The following is a 23,867-nucleotide window of genomic DNA, read 5'->3' on the forward strand; positions in this document are numbered from 1 at the left end:
GCCAGACCCCTCATTTTTGGATATCGGTACCATTAGATGGGGCAAAGGTTGCATGTGATTTTTGAATTGCTACATGTCTGTTGTTTATGAAATTATATGATAGCAATGTCAAAATAGCAGCTGATTACTTGTTTTTGGCCCTTATATCTGATATCTGATGAAAGGAAATTGGTATGTATAGTGAATGACATGACTCGGCAACTAATGGGTTGATTTGGATGATTCTGCTATCAAAGTATAGGTTTTCTGGGGTGCCGAGTTGATATATGAGGTGACTGAAGCAATTCAAGTTCAGTGTCATATGGCCAAGGGCAATGTTGAGGTCATTTTGGATCCAAAATATTAACAAAATTGGCATATCTTGGCCTTGACTTTTATGTTGAGCTTGCCCTTAATAATACCCGTTTTGTAGCAAATAAACAACAAATACTCTTTTTTGTTTTTTAATTATTATCACAATAATCACAAATATTACATCATCAGTCTTAATATTCCAAGAATATGACATTTAACATGAACTACGCAATCTCTTCCTCATCAGAACTGTCCTGAACAGTAGGCATTGAATCTTCCTCAGGTACTTGGTTTGTACAGTTCTGGAGTTTGCAGAGGTCTTTACATCTCCACAGGCCCGGATTGGCCGTCGGGAGGACCGGGACTATTCCCGGCGGTGGCCTGCCTCCTTAGTGGCCTGCCTGTCTCTCTCAAAAAAAAAAAAAAAAAGTTTTTTTTTTTTTTTTTTTTTTTGCATCAGGTCAGGCCAGCCAGCCACAGCCAGCGCAGCGCTTAAGTGCTGCAGCAAAAAAAAAAAAATCTCCTAAACTCAGGCCAGGCCAGCCACAGTCAATTTCAATTCAATTCAGCCAGTGTTGCTGCAGCAGTGAAAGCACTGCGCTGGCTGTGGCTGGCTAGCAGCTCAGCGGGCCTGCCCCCCCCCCCCCTAAACAGAGATTAGAGAACAGAAAAATACTGGAATGGAGGGCTGTGTGGTCGTCATGGTTGTTGTGTTTAATACAGTGTTGTTGTGTGACTGTCACAGATGGTACATTTTTCAAGTGAAATTGCTGCAACTTCACTGTAAGGCCCCCCAAAGCCTTCCAAAGGCCCCCAAAAGTTTTCGTTCGCAGCGCGGCCACAGAGTGGCCTGCCTGGGCGTATATCGCCCGGTCAGTTTGGGAGTCCCACTCCGGCCCTCAACCCATGGCTGAGACAACTGCAGTTAGGAAGCTTGCATAGTCGTGCACATTTACGAGCCAAAAAACTCAACGACTAGATCTGGTGCAGGGGCTGTGCACAGCCAGTGATTTGCTAACTGTCCACCATCAACAGTTGTCCATCCACTCTGTATGGGATCTGGTGCAGATGGGTGAGTCTGCATAGAGCATCTCCATATTCTAGTCCGGTAATTGGCACGGAGGGCATGGAGAAAAAGACATTCTTTATGGTGGGAGTTGACTGGAATCAGCCTCCCCTCTTCTGGCACAGCAAATCTGGTAGCGGATCTCGTTCACGTCACTGGAGGTGGTCACAGACAGGTACAGTACCAGCTACAAGTGAACTGCTGCAGTTGGTCAAAGAGCTCTGTTGAAACATCCCAAGATTGGCCAAGTTGTTTGAATGTCTCCTGAAAATCACGTTTTTTCTTCAATAACCTCAGTGCATTCTGTTTTCCACGACCAGCGAAGGCACTCAGTGTCACACCCTGTAAATGTGTGTAGCGCAACCAGACTCTCACAGATGTTTTCTCCCAAAGCAAGGCCTAGCTTGTGTATGTCCACAATCTGTGTGCGCTTTTGCTTCCGATATAGGACAAGGGATGTGTTTTTTGGAAGGCTAAACAGAGAACCATTACATCAGTATCTTCAGAAGTAACAATTACAGCTTTTGCACCAGATTTAGCAGCATGCTGTGCATGTAAAAAGAGCCTTGTATCTGCTTCCTCTTGAGTTGAAAATAGCTCTGGGACTTCCATCCATTCCATTTCTGTCAGCTTGTACATTGTACATACATTGTCTTGGTTCCAAGCTGTCTTTGTGCTGGTAGTTTCCAGTGTTCATCCAGAAACTTAATGAGACTCGACTTGTTGTCACTGCTACACAAGAACTTCCTCCATTGCTGGATGGTATGGCCTCCTGTGATGTTCTTGTATTGGATGTGTCCAGTTGCAGCTGCTGTCTTGTGTGATCCTCATTTACATGTTTATTACATGTTTTCCTGAGTTGTGCGCTGGGGTACAACCTTGAGTTTGAGAGTTCCTGACTCTTCAAGGTAATGTCTAAATGGTTTCTACATCCACATAAACCAATAAAGAAAACGTATCACTCATGATTCTATGATGTTTAATTCAGAAGTTTATGATGTACCCAGTTTCAGGGTGGAAGACAATCTTGGATTTGCCCGGTATGCCTACTAGAAGTATAATTCAGCCTGTCTGTTGTTATATTATGATTTTGGTCATGTCCATCCATGATACAAACATCAGAAATGTGCATAAAAGTGAATAATTTTGGAGTTTAGACAACAATGAATTATGTGGTTTTGCATATTCAGAGTATACCCCTAAAACGGTACTCAGCTGCTCTTCTGAAACTGCTATCACACATTTTATCACTCCTGGATGTCAGACGAACAAAATGATACCACATACTGTATTATGTTTTGCCACCTTTGGAGTTACATCATGATGGCAAGGTAACTACACAACCCAAAGCCTCCTATACCAAAGTGGTAAGCAGTAATTAAAAAGTAGTTTTTCCCAGGGGGGGGGGGGGGGGGGGGGGGGGCTCTTGACCACGCTGGGGGTCCCCCCCCCCAGGATTTTTTTAACAGAGTAGATGTAATTTCCAGTATTCTGGTGGATTTGGGGATTTTGACACTTTTATCAGGCTTTAGTTAAAAGTAGCAATAAAAGAGCCATATTTAATAATAACATTTTGCTGGGGACCCCCTGGAACCCCCCCAAGGACCCTTGGGGGTCCCCCGACCCCACTTTGAGAACCAATGCTTAACGCTTTTTGAAAGTCCTGGAAAAAAAAACAAGACTCGCGCAACATAATTTGGCAAGACACACCATCTCCGGTTTACTTCCCGTATCTTTATAGTCTCGCGTTTTGCGTAGCTCTCTGCGTGAAGTGGGCGGACGCCTTTTTAGGAGACCGGAAGCAGGTTGGTGTCCACCCACTTCACGCAGATAGCTACGCGAGACGCGAGACTATGCAGATACGGGAAGTAAACCGGAGATGGTGTGTCTTGCCAAATTATGTTGCGTATTATTGAGTCTTGTTTTTTTTTGTCGATCTGCTGTTTTTGCTATTTTAGAATGTTTATGCTGAAAAGTAACAGTTTTGGCCATAATGAGGTTTCCGCCCGACAGACAATATATTAATATTTATATTGTACTTGCAAAATTGCTGCTATACGAAAACGTATTGTTACTGCACTGTTTCTTATTTTTATTTTCATTTGTAATAAAATGACACTGACATCATAAAGTATTCTTCATTTTACGTATGGTCAGGTCCAGTATATTATTAATTCATATCAGTCACTGTATTCCATTGGGGCAAGGCAGCCTACAAAATATATAAAACACTAGAAAAAGTGCTCTTCGGAGCACAGGTCTCCGCCAGGTCAGGTAGGTTATTGTGGGCCATTCAGACGGAACCATCTTGATCATTTGACTATATAGATAATGTGTATTGATTTGCATGATGTTTGGAAAAAATTTGTAGGAGTAATATAAAAAAGAAAATTCGGCCTCCTGGTGGCGCTATAATAGGGCAATGTTAAAAGGGTGGCGTTTGTTCTTCAACGTAGTGCGAATGTGCGTGCAACGTTTTTTTTTAAACCTTATAAAGTCAATGCAAGCTTCCACACCAGTTTCGCGGAGCGAAAAAGCGTCTTTTAATTATTCGGAACGAGTCCGAATTTTGCGTATATTCGCATATTCGCCGGTGTGTAACCGCCTTCAATCTAAAATTTTTTTTTTACATAAGTCGGCCTCCTGGTGGTGCTATAAAAGGCTAATGTGAAAAATGCAGGGCATGTTTTCTTTGGCCTCTAGGGAGTATGCGTGCAAAGTTTCACGCAGATCGGTGCAGTTATAGTTAAAAACGCAAATCGGCCTTTTATAGCGCCATTTGATTTGAAGATTTTCAAGTGGCATTTCTTCCTCGGCCTATATTTTTTTGGACGACTTGTGCATTTAATTTGTCGGCAATACTTTGCCACGCTTTCTCCCTGGATCCATTTATTGCGGCCGTGTTTCCTTTCTTGCTTATTATACATTTTACTTCCTCGTATGAATGTATGATTCCGGGGAGACATCAAATTTCTCTTTTGGGTATTAAGTCTTGGGTCTCAAGACCCAAAAGAGAAAATTGATGTCTCCCTGGGAGCCTGGGTCTTGACTCAAGACTCTTTTGGGTCTTGAGTCTTGGGACTCAAGACCTAAAAGAGAAATTTGATGTCTCCCCGGGAGCCGGGACCCAAGCCTCAAGACTCTTGAGCTAAAAAGTTTGTGAACCACTGCCATTTAGAACAGTGGTTTTCAACCTTTTTCATGCCAAGGACCCCTAAATTGATATACATTTGGCCGTGGACCCCTATCTGAAAATGTTTTCTGCCAGGGACCCCCCAGAAGCAAAGATTTGAGTTAAAAATGTTCGCTTTAAAAATGTATATATATTTCAAAGATATGAGCTTGTAGATCTGCTATTTTTTATAGGCAAAGCTAAGTGGTTAAAAATGATTGTGACGCTATCAGTGGCGTACCCACCGTAGAGGCAGGAACTAAAATCTCGCCTCCCCTAAAAAATGAAGTAAAAGACTGAAAAACAGGCAGTGAAAAAAATCCAAACAGAATAGTGGCCGTCGGACCATTAGCCCGCCTCCTCGTCCATTCACGCAGCTTATCACCACCGTATCCATTCAGCAGAGCGACCCTCGCCTATATAGTGATGCAAATGTATGCCTTTGTCTTCATGGGGTACCAGGAGTGCCAGGGGTGGGGGTCTGGGCCATCACCTGTACTCACCTGGCATAAAAGGGGCTCTGAGAGCAGCTTGGGGGGGAATCTCGCCTGCCCTAAATGTAATTCGTGGGAACGCCACTGTTCCATGAGCTGCTGCAGTGCTGCTGTTCTCGGCTATTTTCGCTGTGCAACATGTTTTCATAGAAGACATGCTGGCTCCTATTGGAATCCAAATGACTGAAATCAATCTTGGCTAGGCCTGTCACAATCATGAGAATCGATTTTTTTTGGCATAATCAATTTTTTTCACACATTTTCAAATATATAAAAAAAAAAAGCAGAAATAGCAGATCTACTTCGTGACGCGTTGTAAGCTTGTAGATCAGCTATTTCTGCTATTTTACATGTATAAGATTATTAAATGTCATTTCTTTGTATATTTAAGTTATAACTTATTTGTCATATCTACCCTGAGCAATTTTTGATTACGAAGCCTAAAAGGCAAACAGAAATTAAAATTGGACATATGTCCCAATGTTCAATGCCAAACCCACAATTAAACAGTTAGTTGCAATTATTTGAGTGACAATTAATCGTCAACTTAAATTTGTAATAGCCCTAGTTGTGGTGACTGAGAACATTAATCCATGTGCACTACAGCAGCGTTATGTTAGGGAGACATTGGGGTGATAAAAGATAAGACAAGCCTTTATACACTTTCTGAAGGCCTAGACATTGTATTACACACATTCACAATACCAATACAAATGTGTTACAGTTTTTTATTTGAAGTTTCAATTGTAATTAGTGGTCTGGATAGCGGATGATTTATAATAAACAAAATACCAAGGAAATGAAAATACAGCATACACATACATAAAAAGTAGAGACAAAATGTGAAGGGTAAAGGAAATCACATTACATAAATCATTTGATTCAATGTAGCTAGCAAACTGGCGAGGCCAGTACCATCTGTGCATTCACATCATAGGTACTGACTGGCCAGACACACAGAGGACTGCAGCCGTTAGGAAGCAGCTCATTACAGTACAGCACTGCAGTCTTTCCACAGGTACTGGGTTATAAGATCTTAAGCCTAATTTTAAACTTCATCGCACGACGGTGTCGCTCACCGTAAATGACTGATTTTCAAGTGATAAACATGACGCATCGCCTATAAATTAGGCTTTACAATCAGGTGGCCGGTGTCTGACACCAGGTCATTGACCATTTAAAAGAAAATATGCCACAAATTTGATATTCTCATTGAATCAGAATCTAACTTTAATCAGCATGGCGACATGAATACAACCTTATCTGTAGTGCTTTCAGTGTGATATAGTGTGTCATGTTTAGTGCAAAAAGTGACATAGTCAAAAGTGTGAGTAACCTTGAACCTGCTCAAGACGAGGCTTTCACAACGGCTGCCTGCAGCTGACATTGGCGACAGGGAAACTGATAAGCCACAGTGAGCCACTTCACACCTGTACGGTGGAAGATTTTAAAGGTCAGTTTGGTCCTCAGTGGTATGGAGCAGAGTTTCCTGAGCTCCCGAGATAATGGACATCGTTCCTACAGTAGCTGTGCTAGCCAACCTTCCCTGACTGATGAACCACTAAACGGGAATGGAGGCCAGTGGCCGGTGACTCGCAGAGCCAAGAGACCAGACGCAACCTCAGGACAGAGGAAAGTAATGCGAGGGCCAACAGCCTGCGTTTTATGGGGAAACAAAGGCCACAATGGAGCAAACTGAGATAAGATGGGTATGTTTCTCTGCCTTGGACCCTGAGAACTCAACAGTGTTCTTTGTTTGTTTGAATTGTTTTCACTGTGCATCCCTGACACAGTCCCAACAGCCAAAAACAATTTGGTTGGTCTCCCACAGCACCAGAGGGAACAGAACAAAGACGACACCATGAGGGCTGTTTAACTCCCAGGAGATCATATGATGGACTTTGACAGAGATAGAGATACTGAAACAGCTTAAAAGTAGAAAGCACATTTGTGAAATGAAGGCATCCCAACATGACATTCTACTAGAAAGGCACTGTAACCACCACAATCATTAAAATGCAGTGATAGTTGCAGCTGAGGTCCCGCAATAGTGCCAGTGCATCATTAAAAACAAAACTGTTTAGATGCATAGTGTATCACTGGATATGTAATTAAAATGTTGCATTACAATAAGCAATACGTAGGATCCCATTCATGAAGCTTTGTCCAGCTATTGTCCATCACCCCCAATTAACCAGTGTCCGCTTTCTTAAGGGAAACGGCTTGCTTCTTGTTATTTTTAAGCCATACATTTACATAGTACGTCATTTTGGCAGATGCTCTAGCCTGGAGTGTCTTACAAATAAGTGCAATAGTAAAATAAGGTTAATTTCCAAGACCACTATATTAAGGAGTTCAAAGGTAAAAGCCTCAGCACTCTGACGCTAGATAATAACTCTAATAATTGATGGCATGTTCCCAAACAAGTATCATGTGAACCAACACCAAAGGTCACAGTAGTAAGATGGCCTGGTCTGGAACTTAAGACTATCGCTGTAAACAATTACTTGACACATATTGGGAGCCACTGAATACTGCACAGCACATGTTTTTACCAACATGTGTCAATGTTTTCTGAATACCCCTTTGAAACATGTCAATTAAACAAGCCTGGCTATAAGCTAATATGGACTCCAAGACACAGAAAATAACCTACAGAGGAACTCAAATAAAACAAAAATAACGGAAAAGGTGAAAGCTGGTATTTCCCTTCACTCATTTCCAATTCCAGAGCAAGCTAGCATGCAGCAGCACCTTAGCCCATGATGACAAACATCACAATGTAGCTACCAGCATTGTGATTAATAGCTATTCTACTTGGACACTTTATAGATTGCAGAATGGAAGTTATTTTTGCTCTGATGACTAATTGTCGCCTTCCATATTACCACAGGACATACACTGCCAGGCTCTGACATGTCACAGCTCCCTGCCTCCAAAGACACAGCCAGGATGAGAATGCATGTCAAATGCATAGGTACAGATTTACACACAAAAAAAAGTTGATAATTACAGGCAACATATTGATGCGTTTTGTGCAGATTTGATTATTAAAATGTTGCTATATAAAAGCTTTATAGAGGCAGAGGAAAAGAAGCGCACACCTAACTGGTAGTTCGCTTTTCTTTCTCCTGGTATCAGCCAACCAGCTGTATCTGAGAAGCACAGTCTTTTTTTTTCTTCCAGAGAGGCAGACCCTCAGTGGGGAAAAGGGGTCGAGCACTGCTAGATGCTCTGACAACACTGCATCTTTGGTTTGTTCTCCGTGGGCTGCACCTGGATGTTTACCACATTGTTGCTAGGTGACATGTCATTGTCCCGTCTGTCGGACATTTGCTTCTGAGAGACGATGCGGTAAATCTCTGTGTGGAGAGGAGGGGAGAGAGAAGAGAATGCAATTAATCTCTCTCACACACACACACACACACACAGAGCATAAATCTACCTTTCTTGAGGAGTGCTTTGTATTTGTCTAATAATGTCTCCCAGCCCAATAGGAAGCTTAACTCATTGACTGCCATTGACGAGTACACTCGTCAGTTAGCCCGAGGCTCACACTGCCATTGAGAGTATGACGAGTTGTGTGTTTTCAGTGGTCTTCCACTGAAAACCTGGGAGTCCGAGTTACCATTTGACTCCCAGAGAAGCAAAGCAGCAGCAAATCACGTGATCACTTCCTTGTTATTCGATGTAAAAAAAAATATTTTTCTGTTGCTTTTTGGCGAAAACAACCTACATCCAACTGTGAACGGATGATCGCGGTGGCACGCTTCCCCCCCCCCCCGATTCTACGAGACTGATATATTTGAACTCTGGCAGTTAAAGAGTTAAGTAATATTACCACTGCATAAAGGCTGATAGTGTTGCAGATTAAACATTTATAGCTCGATTACTCTCTGCTGTGCGGATACCAAAGGGGCCAAGTCTGCTCTGTAGCAGAGCACAGCTGCAGATCTTTATTGTAGTCACGTCCTGGTAAAAGGAACTGTGAGGCTACAAAGCACAACCGAGGCCAGATCTTTGATTAGCCATTCCTGATGCATAACTGGCATTCAGCCAAGTCGGGCCTTCGATACAGACACTCCCTTCTGCATCTATGAGGACAGACGCTGCTGCTAGCGCATTGGCATGCAAATCTGATTTGACGTAGCATAATCCTAAATGATAATGCAATTAGAGGTTTTAACAAAGTTTGAGTTCAGAGAGGTTAACCTAAGCCAACTAAAATTCTATGGAGAAATGTATCATCTAAATCAAACTAGCTCAGAGAGACGAGGACATGAGGATGAGCGCTCACCAGTGAGAATGGTCTGGAAGGCTGTCTCCACATTAGTGGAATCCAGCGCTGATGTCTCCAGAAATGACAGACCATTTTTCTCTGTGAGAGAGTGAAACACAAAACATGAAAATATTCCCCTTGTATGTTAGGCCATAAACTGTCCCTGACATAAAGCCATAGTACAAGCATGTCTTTTCACTTGCACAGCCAAGATTCTATCACCTCTTTAAACCACTGACAGATGAAATGTCCCCTCTACAGTATGAATGTACTTGCAGGAAAGTATGTCAAAAATATATAATAATACTGTATATAGCGTCTCTGTCGGGTGGAAACCTTATATGTCCAGAACTGTTATTTTTCAGGTTTTAAATTCAAAAATAGCAGCTACTTTTTATGCTTTTGTGTGACGCTGTAGTATGATCAAGTAGGGCATTCATTTACGAAAAAACACAAACAAACAGTTAGAATATGGAGATAAGAGGTTTCTGCCCGACAGCAACGATATATAGGACAGGACATCTATTCCCCAATGTCAGTGTGTATTTCATAGTCACCATTTCATAATCATTGTACTGTGACATTGCTTGGAACAGGCACATTTCAATAGCCAAACAAAAAGAACACAATTGTCATACATTTAAAGCTGCATTGTGTGATATTTTTACGCCGTGGCTCTGCAGGAGGCTAGCGGTCTATAAGAGGGTTCTGTGTCAGTGTGTCCAGGCTAATCTCGCAAACCGCTGGACCGATCAGCGCCAAATTATTGTGTTCAGTGCCGATAGGCAGTACCTCCACCAATTTTATATTCATTTATACTTTTTGTTATAATTAACTTTAACCCATTCAATCTGGGAACGCATCTGCCATTTCAGATTTCTTTGGCCATTCAAAATAGCAGATATACAAGCTCATAGCACGGCACCAATGCGCTTGTAGATCTGCTATTTTTGAAAAATCTTGAAAATGTGTGCAAATCTTTGAATATATATATTTTTAAAGGGAAAACGTTTGAGAACCACTGATATAGCAACATACGTTTTTTCAAAAAAACGGTTAGGATTTAGAAGACATTTGTATAATATATATATTCAAAATTGTGCACAAACTTTAACGGTTCTTCAAAAATAGCAGATCTAAAAGCTCAGGGTGCCGCGCTATGAGCTTGTATATCTGCTATTTTTTTAAACCGTACGCAACGTTGGAGTCATGTCATAGCTATAGTACATCATAGACGACTGACGTCATACAGTATATGACTGACGTCACAAGTTGGCCACATGAAGTATAAGATCCACATGGGAAAACACACTGACTGGAGCCACACCTTTCCCATGTGGATTTTTGATAGTCACATGGGCTGAAAATAATGCTTTTTCAGTGCGATGCAATGCAAGGGTGTGGACTAGTCGACACGCCAACTCAGTACTCCTGGATCGCAGCCTTTAGAATGACCTCAAATCATGGCTCCATCTTAGCACTAACTGGTCATAGTTAGATCCCTACCCCGGATAGCCCACTCTGCATTGGATTCTTCTCTTAGAGTACTTGTCCTACAGTATATGTATTGCCCCCCCAACTTTATAAATAAGGATTTTTCTTTGTTTCATGGTTGTTTGTGCAGTTTGTTGCGTGTTGTTCCATGTCTCAAGGTGGACGACAATGGAAACAAGCTACGTCTTTTTTGTGTAAAATCCACTTGGCGTTCTACCCTAAATAATTATATTGTTGTGATTTTTTTTAACTGCCAATAAAGTATTCTATCTATCTATCTACCTCCACTGACTCCTATCCAATGGGAGCCAGGGGTAATGTAAATGTATATAGATAATTTCAACCTGGTAATGAGCTTAATTATAATTTGGTAGGTGTAGAACTGCCTCACCTGCAAATGCCCGCGCCTCATCAGTGGGAACAGCCCTGAGATGTCGCAGGTCACTTTTATTGCCCACCAGCATGATGACAATGTTAGTGTCAGCATGGTCTCTCAGTTCCTTAAGCCAGCGCTCCACGTTTTCATATGTCAGGTGCTTGGCGATGTCGTACACAAGCAGCGCCCCCACCGCCCCGCGGTAATATCTGAGGAGGCCAACAGCAATAAGGACAAAAACAAACCTTTTCCACAGAACAGCCTGTCCAAACATGTTTAAAATATACCAACCAAAAAAAGAAATGCTTTGAAAGAAAGATATGCTTTGGATACTCAAATTATATTTTAGTGGGCATATTATATATTATGTACCAAGATATATTTGTGAAGTTGTTTATCCAGGATCTGAAATATAATTTCAAAAGCATTTTTGCAACATGTGTGCAACATATTTTTCCTGTATGGGTGTTTGAAGCCCACTTACGCAGAGGTGATGGCTCTGTAGCGTTCCTGTCCAGCGGTATCCCATATCTGAGCTTTCACAGTCTTGCCGTCAACCTGGATGCTGCGAGTGGCAAACTCCACTCCAATGGTACTCTTGCTCTCCAAGTTGAACTCGTTACGGGTGAAGCGAGACAACAGGTTGCTCTTACCCACACCAGAGTCTCCTATCAGAACCACTGCAATTATAGTCAGAGGGGGCATGTTAATTCAGTATATGAACTGAAAGGGTAAATGTCACATGATTAGCTTACACAGTGTTGTTTTTTAAAACACTTTAAATTCCTTGTCGGAAGTTAGGTTAACCACCTCACCAGCACTTGAAGCACAGGGAAAAACACTCAACTTCCGCATTTTCCTTGCTCAAATGCGGAAGACTTGAGCACAGAGCACTAGGATTTCAAACAGTAGGAGAATGCGCAGTAGCGTTTGAAATACGGAAGTATTGCAATCCCAAATTTGACCACCAGGCGACGGCAGCTTCACTGTTCTACCGCGGTTCTGGGGGCTTGGGACTTACCCATTTGCTAACTAAAATAGGAAATAAATGGGTACTATGTACGGAACCTGTTCCAACCCAACTAATTGATTAGTTGAGTTAACAATAGATCCCCAAAAATGTTTAATTCAATAGGTTTTAGAGGCCTATAGGGCATAGCAGTGGTGGCCATTTTGTGGTGCCACTGATAAAAGCCCATTAATTTTTTTCCAAAGAGATTTCCGACAAATATTTACATATAAATTATTTTAAGCCATCCAGGCTCCTGGTGAACCATGATGACCATAAAACATTTGATTCTGTGTCAAAGAATATTTGAAAACCGTAAAAAAAAGGTAATTATTATAATATATTAAATATTCAAATAAGTTTTGACACAGAATCAAATGTTTTATGGTCATGATTCACCAGGAGCCTGGATAGCTTGGTTCCAGGCTTAAAATAATTTATATAAATATTTTCGGAAATCTTTATGGGACAAATGAATGGTCTTTCTATCTGTGGAACCACAAAATGGCCACCACTGCTATGCCCTGTTAGCCATATTGCCAAGAAATTGGGCAGCTTCCTTACTTCCTTCACAGGTGTTACCAATGATACTAATGAAGGCTCTGTTCCGTTTAGTGTAGCAGAGTCTTTCCAGTGAGTCAACACTATGGTACAGCACCCTGACTTTGTTCTACCTGAATGGAACAGAGCCACACTAGTATGATTGGTAACACCTTTGTAGGAAGTAAGTAAGCAGCGATTATGTCTCTTCATCAATAGCATTTCTATCTATAAAACTGGATATTCTAGCTATAAAATTTACTTTTTGATTGACTTTTACTGCCATACTCTCTCCAGATAGTTTGTCTAATAGACTAATATGCAGCCTAAGTAGGTAACTTCTTTGGCTTTAACTTTAAAGTCACCTACTACAATTCTGAACCCAAGAGACTCAAAGAATATCGACTGTTTGGCAAAGATGTAGAGACAACTTATTGTCTGACAACCAGATGCTGATTTTGAATATTTTAGTTCTGCTATGCCTATAAGTATTATTATTTTTTAACTCGATTTATAATGATGCTTTGAGAAGAGCTAAATTACTAGCGAAGCAATCACAGGCTGACTTCATGTTAGTAACCTTCACGTTATTTGGTCCTCTTAAAAGAAAAAAGGGACCAAACAAACATTAAGAGCTCTTGATCCCTGTTCCAACTTGGAACTTCCAAGTAGCCATGTTATCTTTAGAATTAAAAGTAGATAAAGGTTATTTAAGAAATGCAGACACCTTGTTTGACAGATTCTTTGCAACTGGTGGTTGCTTACAAGCCTGAACTGTATGAGAATAGTATATTTCATTCAGGAAACATAGTACAATATAGAAACCTGCCTACCAACTATGACATCATCGATGGAGATTCCAAGCTAATAGAAACTACAAGCTTTCTCTCCTAGGAAAATTAGCACGCTGAAATGGAAGCCACTGCTGCATTAATAAAATAAAATAAAATCTTGTTTGAAATGACCAAACCTGACCAATGACATCACCAGCACCAGGCAGGTTTCTGAACTGTCTACACACAGTACTCCTCTGCTTGACACAGAGCAAGTAGATAGAAATGGTACCACCTTATAATCTTATACAAATCTTTAGTGAGGACCAATTATTTGAAGATAGGTTGAACAAATGGGTGACGTGGTCTTTTAATCCAACAGACGACGAATTATTCGTTCTCTCTACCCACCCCCACAACAGTGCTTTATGTCAGTGGTTCTCAACCTGTGGGTTGGGACGCCCAGGGGGGTCCCCAGATGACAGTGAAGTGACAATTTAAGGACTTAAGACCTTTTTAATACCCCCCCCCAAAAAATACCATTAGCCTACTGCATCAAATGGAATCAACAAACTATACAATAAAAACTGGTGAAACATTGGCCAAATTGTCAAATATTAGAGGCAAACATTGTGAAAAATATCTGCTATTTTCACAATATTTATCTGTGGAACAGAGTCAAACAAAATGTAATGCCTCAAATCCTACATTCCAAGTGCTTGTCAGGGTGGGGGTCTCCAGTTCAAATATGATTATTTTGAGGGGTCCTCAGTTCAAATATTATTTTGAGGGGTCCTCAGTTCAAATATTATTTTGAGGGGTCCCCAGTTCAAATATGATTATTTGGGGGTGTCGCGGCCTAACAAAAGGTTGAGAACCACTGCTTCATGTCATGATTTCAGACCGGAAGTCTTACTCACTGTCTGATGGATGGTTTTATACCCGGTCTGTCAAGTGACACATGAAGCTAACAATGTCAATGATTGTATAATGTTAACCATTGTGTATATGGTGGAACATTTCTTTGTATTCTTCACAAACACAATAATTGATACTAATTTAACGGCCAGCTAGTTAAAGCTAAGTTTAATGAAGCAACAAAGTACGTTAGTTAGCCTAACCTCGATCCCTTCAGTGGTCTTTTGACTAGCTTTGCGCAGCGTCTTTAGTGAGCCGGGTGTAACTTAGCCGGGCGGGGTTTCACAATCCTCCACAGCATGAAACACCATTCTACTCGTCTCCATTTCGAAAGGCATACATCGAGCATCCCCAAAAATTAGCCAGGTTCATCATAGCCTATAGCTAACGCTAGCCACTTTGTTCGGACACACTATTTGTTAGCGATTTCTGTCGTTGTCAGCTTGTAATAATGAGGGCAAAGTTACCTTTGAACAGGTAATCGTACTCGTCATCTCTAGTCCCCATCTTCTACGGCGTTTTTCGACTCTGTCCGTGTTGTTGTCGTGCTAAAAATGCTAAGCCGATAGGACCGTATCTCTTTCCCTGCTACTCCTCGGTCCAAACACCACTGAGAGAGGCTAGCCTAGCAAGCTAGCAGGCACACACCCAGTGATGCGATGGGCGGCCCGTTTGCAACGTTAGTGTCGTGTTACAGCTAATTTCGTGACCCGTCGGAATATGTGACCCCAGAGGTCACTGTTTTGCCATTTCAGCCAATTTCAAGGTTGAAGTTCAAGGTGTTTATTGTCACATGTACTACATACAATAAACCAGCTGCCAGCAGCAGTGTACACAAAGCTTCCTCAGCAGTGTGTATACGATATAAATGAGGGGGAAAAGAGCAACAAATAGGAACAGAGGACAACAATAATTTCAACCAATGCTTTACACCTGTAAACCTGTGACATGATATTGACATGACAATAAAGTTGATTCTTATTAAAAATGGGTCGGAGTCGGACAACATATCTGCACAAACCTGCTCTACTGTGTGTGTGTGTGGGGGGCAGACACAGACCCATAGACAAGATGGACAACTTTAACTTGAGAGAGAGAGAGAGATAGAGAGAGAGATTAGTCATGACATTGTACGACAGCAACCAGTTTTATGCTGTTACGATTAGGCATGAAATTGCTCAACAGCAACCTCTACTGTCACTGTATTTGATAGGTTACCAATCTCCTTTCAACACTTAAATCCAATAAAACGTCAAGAAAGGCAAACCCATTTGAAAATACATTTGGTTTGGCTCTTGGACTGCTATATTATTTGTCTGTTTACTTTTAATTTAGAGCTCCAATGTAAATAAAAACATTAAAACTCACACATATATTATTGCCCCTAATTTGATGGACCCCAATTCTGCCTCGATGACGTCGAGGGTTCTATGGTGTAATGGTTAGCATTCGAGACTCTGAATCCAGCGATCCGAGTTCAATTCTCGGTAGGACCTACATTTTCACGAGTGAAGTACAATGTATCAGTAAATTGCTTTCAAATTAAGTATTAAATGGATGGATTGTGATGAGATTCTTCCAGTTGCTACCGTGCAAATCGTGTTGCTGCGCTAACAGCCAACAATGTGCAGTCCTCTTCTAGGGCTGTCATAAAAAAATAGGCTACGCAAAAATCCCTTTTTAATATGTGAAGGGTCAGAAAGGTACGGGCCTACGGGGTTCGTTTAAAATATAAAAAAAACTTGAAGAATCATGTGAATGACTACTTTAATGGTGTAAAAGCAGCTTTCATACACACATCTATTAAAAAAATCACACCCAGTGTGAAGTGGGCGGTGTGGTCATCAAAGTGGTCATGATCATCATCATCATCATCATCATCATCAGGGGTGGCCATAGCTGAGTGGTTAGTGAGCCCGCCTAGGGAGCCAGAGGCCCTGGTTGCCCCAGGTACGACTCCAGGCCGCGCCAGCATATGAGTCGATGAAATGAAATTTGTCCCTGAGCAGGACCCCTAAAAAATAAAATGGATTTTTGGAAGTGCATAATCCTATTTATAGGTTATTAATGTCATCATGTGTCTCGCTAGCCAATCACAGTGCTGAATAGAGTCAGCCAATAGAGTCAGCCAATCACAGTACAGCTAGGGGTGTACTAATGAGCCAATCACAGTACAGCTAATAAGGTGTCCCAACCCCACTTATAGGGGCGGCTACACCGCCCAAAAATAAAATAAAAACAGTGATGACTAACACCATGATGGAACAGAATTGGAGAAGAGAGTAGCCCAAAAAAAGGACCATAGATCTACTGGCAGCTGGCTCTATAAGAGCTTTAATTTGTAATACCATGGCTATCTGGTTGGTTGGCAAGTAATCCCATCTGTAGGGTTTTTTTTCTCCCAAGATCCAACACAACTGTGTTTTCAATATTAACCACACCAGGGCAGCAGAGAGACAGAAAAGGACTGATCTGTATTGGCATGTTTTGATGACACGACTCCTGCGACACTTTCGTTCTGTTTTTTGTTAAAAACGTTCAAGCTCTATTCAGTATTCAGAATGATTTTTGTCCCATATCTTGAGTGCGCAAGTATGTGGTGGTAAAAATAAATAATAATAGGCATAGGCCTAAAGGTCTACAAAAAAAAGTGGAATTGGAAGTGATGAAAAAAAGAATTAGCAGACAAAATTACACTGGAAGCTGATAAATGGGTTCTCTCTCCTGATTGGATGAAATTGGTATCCTGACCTGAAAATATTACGGGGAGACCCCCCCCCCCCCAACACTCTATAGCAGTGATTAAATGGGAATAAAGAGCTATTTCATCTGTATTTTAACAAACACTTTGTACCATGCAGGGATTGATTTATTTGTTTGATTTGTTTGTTTGTTCATAGCCTATATATGGTTGTCCTGCGTTTTAATATACTGTGTATATATATATATATATATATATATATATATATATATATATATATATATATATATATATATATATATATATATCTAAGAAAATTATAATACAAAAAAAATAATTAAATTAAAATGTAAAAATAAATAAATACATACAACTCAACTCGTATAGCCTGCCTATCACATAATTTAAAATGTTCAATTGTAATATTGGCTACTGTCAGACAGGGGTGGCACTGGCAGTGAGAATGTCCCCATGACGTGGGTGGGGGTTGTAAGCAGTCACGTGAACAGCGCAGGTCCCAGTGATAAAGCGCTTCTCGTGTAGCTCTGTTATTCTGTTATTCTGTTATTCTGATGCCGCTGATCGTCTCTTCCACTGAGATTCTCTTTTCTCCAAGCAGCATAAAAATAGAGAGAAAGCAAATACGAGGAGAATAACTTTTCTTTCCACCTGAAATCCTCCCGTGGTAGCCTATTTCTCTCCACAATTTCTACACATCATATCTGACAATTCGTCGTGAGCTCTGGGATGTGAGTAGCGAGCGACTTATTTGATTTAGAATACAAATTGAAATTAGATTATTTTTATTTTTATTTTTTTACTACATCACGTTATTGCCGGACATTTTCTTGTCATTTATATTTTAGGTTTGATTGTGGTGTTTTCATCCGTCATTTCATGATCTGATATGTCTTTGTTGACCAACCAACCATTTTAATCATTATTTTCCTATGGTGGATAACAAAAGACAGATAATTGGTTAAGTTACATAGTGTCATCCAGCTCTTGCTAGATGTGTTTTATACGGCAATTTAAAATGCTTCGTTGTAGCCTGTAGCCATAGTGCACGAACCACTATGTTTACAGTGATCATAATGTATTCCTATGGAAGGTTATTTCTAGCATCCCCTTTAGATGCCCAAGAAGATGGCTTCTGTCAGATGTAAGCGTAGGCAGTGGGCACCACAACGATGATGGGTATTAGGCTAATAACGGACAATAATGTAACTGACTGATACAGGCCTATTATATAAGGGGCAAACTGAACAAATTTAAAATGTAAGAAAAACGGGCTTTGGCGCTACGTTATAAATGCAATTATATTTCTATATTCTCAGTGCTTGGTTGGATTATTGTGTCTATGTGATCGGTTTGTGGGGTATAGGCTGGTGGAAAGTAACTACTGTAAGTACATTTACTCAAGAACTGTACCTAAGTACGATTTTGAGGTACTTAAACTTTACTGGAGTATTTCCAATGTTCTTTATTTTTACTTCTACTCCACTACATCTCAGCGGCAAATATTGTACTCTTACTATTATTATTATTACAAAACATGCATTAACCACTTCAGTTCAGCCCTATGCATACTTGGGCTATTTCATAGCCGATCTACAAGCTCACATTTGGAGCTTGTAGATCTGCTATTTTCAAAGCATTTTTACACATTTGGAAACTTGTGAAAGGGGACATTCTGCAAAATGAGTAGCCTACTTTCAGACAGTACTTAAGTATATTTCAATGTGAATACTTTTGTACTTTTACTCAAGTACATTTTGAATACTGGACTTTTAGTTTGACTTATAACAGAGTATTTCTACATTAAAGTATTGATACTTTTAGTTAAGTAAAAAATTTGAGTACTTTTTCCACCACTGAGGCTATACCCCATCAACTAGAACGTAAGGAACATGTTTACATGGCTGAAATATGAGGGGCAGTGGTGGTGCCCACCATGGATAAGAGGGAACAGATGTCCAGTGAAATGTTAATTGGTGTTTAGTTGTCCATATATCTTCCCTCCTCTTCCCCATGCTGTTACCACACACAGCTCTCTGGTTGTATATTGCCTGGGCACTGGCTGCTATAATAACCTCACTGTTTCAGCCTCTTAAAACTGTCTTAGGGTTGGGGTTAGTAAGGACCACCAGTGAATGATTTCTAAATGTTTTGTTTGCAATATTGTAGCCTCGGAAACCCATGCCTTTTTTTTTGTTACAAAGCAATATTGACAGGTGCTATTCAAAATAACATTATTATTATTATTATTATTATTATTATTATTATTATTATTATTATTATTATTTATTATTTTAAAGTTCATTTTTCACTTGGCAGGGATGAAACAGCAATGTTATTACACTGTATATTGCATAGCAGAGCACATGACCACACAGACAGAAATTACTATAATAATTATTAGCCTATATTAATGCTGAACAAGGTTGTCACCAATTTAAGCATAAATGAGTGAAAGGTGTTGCATTATGTTCTAGTGTAATGCCATTGTTATTATTGGTGAGGATTACGGTATAATTGTAGGTTTCCGATTACCATTGAAGGGGTGAATGGAGGTGTTGGATGTCACTGTAGCTGGAATCAGAGGTTATGTCTATATCTAATCCTACATCTGATTAATTGTCCCTGTCACATCTATCCCCCCCTTGGCTGCTGTATGAGTTCAGAAGCATTTATGTTTACGTTCAGGCGAAGGTGTGCACGGTTATAGTTTTGATTAGCACAAGGGGTGTCACATTATTGGAAAGGTGTACTGTATCTACTGAAGGGAGTCATTTTAGACATGCTTTCCTTGATTATTTGGCTGCTGACCAAGGTGTTTTATAAACAAATGTTATAACAGAAACATGCCTTTAGTATTTGTAGGTGTTGTCTAGACACATGAAAAACAAACAGGCATTCCAATAGATAACATATCATAGAGCTAACATTTTGCTTTTCTGTAGATTAAGTAGGCTACGACAAAACGAAATGACAGTATCCTACAAGGGCTACTTATAGTTTGAATGTTATCAGCCACATCTGGTGGTTATGGTATATGGTCTATACTAATTGTTATATAGCTACATCGTCTGGATTAGAGGTAACTTCAATCAACATCTTGAAAACTGGATAATAGGAGGAATGGTTATGGTCAGTAGACACAAACTTTCCTCTACCAGTTATGGGATGTTTTAAGTTCAGTCTATATTTTTGAAGGCCTGTGTATATATAATTGGGTTATGTTTTGAAAAGTAACTGACAGTGTCTTTGAACTGATGATGATAATAATAATAATCATGATCATAATTACAACCTTTTTGGTTTAATTTTCCTAGCGCCTACATAGGATTTAAGTGAAGTGTTGAAACATCTGACGTGTTGCAAATTGCAATACAGATTGTTCCGTCCCTCTCTGAAATGACGTGTGATGCTTTAGTAATTTCTACTGCAATCGAGTGCAGTTCAAACTAAGTGCTGTGTGATGTCCAACTCATCTATTACAGATGGTTGCATAATTCTCATCCCAGCATGACTATGTCAAATCAGCAGAGAGCATCTTAGTGTTACCAGTTGCTCAATTAAGGGACACATTTCATTCTCTGAGCAGTGCCTAGTTTTTTGGTCCATTTGCTCGACCACATGGGGGAATGCCATATGGAGCTATTAGCCGAGGCCACACCCCTAGGAGTGAGATACAGGCACCATGTCCTGTTCCTAGCAGTGACACATTCAGTGGGGAGGAAGGGATAGCTTTATGCTATAACTCGCCATTGCTATCCCAGTGGTCATATAATAGCCAGCTGATTATCACTTCGCTGGTGACTGTGGTGAGTGTGGAGGAACTGCTGAAGGAGATAACGCAGGCCCTTTAACTGAGGCACAATAAGCTGGCCCTGTGATGAGAGGGGTCCCCACGTGCCATGCATTGTGATAAAGCTGTAACAAGCTGCCAGTCCCTCTTGTCTCTGTGTTTCAGGACGTTAGAGTACAAAAAATATGCATGGTTTGACAATATTACCTCTCGGGAAGCTCTGCGAATGTGTATTTCTACAACATGGTTCAGTCTGCTCATTTGTGGGTTCAATTATTGTTCTAAATTCCTTCTGAATTTAGTTTCCTTCCTGTACAAAGGCATGTGTTTTATTTTACATAATACATTGTGGCATATAGCAAGGTCAAAGTCTAAAGCACTTCCATATTTCTTGCTGAAATATGGTGTTTTTTTACTTACAGGAATGCATAGTAACTGCTTCCAGATGCTCTCATTTATATACTGCTCTTTATGTTCTTTTTGTGTAGGAGTGTATAATGTACTCTAGGTTATGTGTGTTTTATGAGCCGCTTGTCATTTCTGGCGTCTTTACTCATGATTTAATGTTATCGCCAGGAAGTAAAAACAGAATATGTTGTCTGTCATTTGATATATCTTACAATTTGATGACATTGCATACCGTAACTGAGGAACATCCCCCCACTCTCTCCCTCCTCCACCCTCTGCCTCCTTCCAGCCCACATTTGTGGGAATGGAACATGATGGAGGACAAAGGGCCTCGTGTAGCCGACTACTTTGTGGTCGCTGGGCTGACGGACTCGTCCAAGCCCCTGGAGGATGTGCTGCACTTCGACGATGCTTGTTCCAGGTCCTCTAAACCTAAGGCCCCCATCACTGATGTGGCCGTGGTTATCCGCTCCCTGGGCGAGGAGGTCCCGCAGGGCTTCACCTGTGTGGATGCCACACCCACTGGCCTCTCCGCAGAGCTCAATGGAGCTAGCCTCAGAGGGCCACAGATCTTCCTGTGCTTTAAGCGAGGCAGAGATAAGCCTCCACTGACAGACCTCGGGTGAGTAGTAATCCCCCTCTCACTGACCCTTCACTGGCCCAGCCGTGGCAGTGATGCTAATCCCCCCTCTTTCTTAGGTTGCTATAATCTACTCTCATATGCACGCACTCGTTTGACCCCATCTCTGCAATGGATATATATTATTCATTTGTCCCGGAAACAATTATAATCACAGTGCGGTTGTTGTCATTTAGAATTATTTGATTCTGTTGACCTCAGGGAGTCATGGAAGTAAACATTGCGGCTAGTAAGTTTGTCTAGTACCCAACCAGCCACTTTGCCATGTAATTAGTGATTATATCTATAGTATACTGTATAGGTCCTTTTCTATTTCATCAATTCAATTTATTTGCCTGAATCCTTGTATCACAGGGTCCTGTACGAGTGGAAGGAAAAAGTGAAGCCAGGATGTCACATTGTCCAGACCACACCCTCAGGTCGGCCTGCCAACATCAGCAGCTCTTCGTCCCAGCGTATCTACATCACGTACCGGCGTGCCCCTCAGTGCCAGCCTCACACTTCACTGGCTGTGACTGATGTCTGCATCATTATCCCCGGTAAAGGGGAGACACCCCCACACACCTTCTGCAAGGTGGACAAGAACCTTAACAGCAGCATGGTGAGACAGAGAGCTCTGACTGTCATAGTTTCTGCAGTGCATAATATACAGTAGCAGAATGTTTCCTTTGCAACTGTTTTGCTGATGGTCTACCTTTTCCTACATTCCAGTGGGGTTCCTCAATCTACTTATGTTACAAGAAGTCTCTGGCTAAAACAAACACAACTGCATACAAAGCAGGTAAAGTAACGTGTGGATGAAATTGGTATCCTGACCTGAAAATGCATTCTCTGTTTAATACAACTGCATACAAAGCAGGTAAAGTAATGTGCGGATCAAATTGAAAATGCATTCTCTGTTTACTAACGAGCTTGAGAGACAGGGAGACTCCTGTTACTGAACAAACACTCTATAGCAATGAATACTATCAGAATATAAAACTATTTAACAATTATTTGAAAAAATAAATAACTTTTCTTTTTTATTTACAAAAACATATCACTTACACCCCCTTTAAAACGTTGCATGGTCTATGTTTCTGTCCAGGTCTGCTGTGCAGATATCCTGAAGAGGACTATGAATCCTTCCCCCTGCCTGAGTCTGTGCCTATGTTCTGCCTGCCCATGGGGGCGACCATTGAGTGCTGGCCAGCCCACACCAAACACTCCTTGCCAGTCTTCTCCACATTTGTATTGACAGGAGCCTCTGCAGAGAAGGTACAATGACCTACGTAACCACTTTAAGGTGCAAAGTTTAAGGTTCCTTCAACCTGTATTGAGCATTATAAGCAATATATATATATATATATATATATATATATATATATATATATATATATATATATATATATATATATATATATATATATATTTATATATATATATATATATATATATATATATATATACAGTATATTAAAAGTATTACAAAATATTAATATTTAAAAAATAGTGAAAATTGAAGACCTACCTAAGTTATTAGCTTGTAGATCGGCAATTTTCATCTGTCTGAAGTTCTAATGTATGCTTTGTTGACCATGTGTGTGTGGTGTGATGTACTGTATCGCTCAACACAAATTATGCATTTTCAATTGAGAGTCCCGCCGACACCTTTCAGCAGAAAATACATTATTTTTGTATGATGACTGTCGCTCCTGTTTTTTCTGTCAGATATGCAGTCACACAGGCACAGCTTCTTTCTTTCTACATCTGTCTCCTTTTCTCTCTCTCTCTCCCTTATGGATTAGCTTGCCAAATCTATATCCCCTGCTATTCCTAAGAAAAGAATACTGTAGCTGCGCTAATGCTGACTTGATTAGCAAATTTTGCAGGTCTATGTATGGAATACTAAG

At 40.6% G+C, this 23,867-nt stretch overlaps 2 protein-coding genes across 3 annotated transcripts in view; one reads left to right on the plus strand and one right to left on the minus strand.

Moving 5' to 3' along the window:
* Positions 1–5,738: 5,738 nt before the first annotated feature.
* rab11a (RAB11a, member RAS oncogene family) lies at positions 5,739–15,040 on the minus strand. The gene is made up of 5 exons (XM_080438687.1): positions 14,883–15,040; positions 11,660–11,855; positions 11,191–11,384; positions 9,324–9,404; positions 5,739–8,388 (listed from the first exon to the last, which is right to left on the minus strand). The coding sequence occupies exons 1-5, from the start codon at positions 14,920–14,922 to the stop codon at positions 8,252–8,254; spliced, it is 648 nt and encodes a 215-aa protein (XP_080294813.1). The 5' UTR covers positions 14,923–15,040; the 3' UTR covers positions 5,739–8,251.
* Positions 15,041–17,684: 2,644 nt separating this feature from the next.
* The window catches only part of dennd4a (DENN/MADD domain containing 4A), a 33,916-nt gene continuing 27,733 nt past the window's right edge, over positions 17,685–23,867 (plus strand). For both annotated transcript variants that reach the window (XM_080436755.1, XM_080436756.1), the window contains exons 1-5: positions 17,685–17,865; positions 21,625–21,957; positions 22,330–22,576; positions 22,687–22,756; positions 23,063–23,232. In XM_080436755.1, the coding sequence (XP_080292881.1) occupies positions 21,647–21,957; positions 22,330–22,576; positions 22,687–22,756; positions 23,063–23,232 (798 nt within the window). In that variant the 5' untranslated portion in view covers positions 17,685–17,865; positions 21,625–21,646. The remainder of the gene's footprint in view (positions 17,866–21,624; positions 21,958–22,329; positions 22,577–22,686; positions 22,757–23,062; positions 23,233–23,867) is intronic.

The sequence above is a fragment of the Gymnoscopelus braueri genome (genome assembly GCF_963280865.1).
Source record: "Gymnoscopelus braueri genome assembly, chromosome: 9".
In the NCBI taxonomy this organism is placed as follows: Eukaryota; Metazoa; Chordata; class Actinopteri; order Myctophiformes; family Myctophidae; genus Gymnoscopelus; species Gymnoscopelus braueri.

Bases quoted from the DNA above. Each gene is read 5' to 3' on its own strand.
- rab11a (XM_080438687.1), bottom strand. From the start codon at position 14,922: ATGGGGACTAGAGATGACGAGTACGATTACCTGTTCAAAG. The intron at 11,385-11,659 runs GTAAGTGGGCTT...TGGCCTCCTCAG, and splicing joins TACAGAGCCATCACCTCTGC to ATATTACCGCGGGGCGGTGG. The intron at 8,389-9,323 runs GTGAGCGCTCAT...CTCTCCACACAG, and splicing joins CTTCCAGACCATTCTCACTG to AGATTTACCGCATCGTCTCT.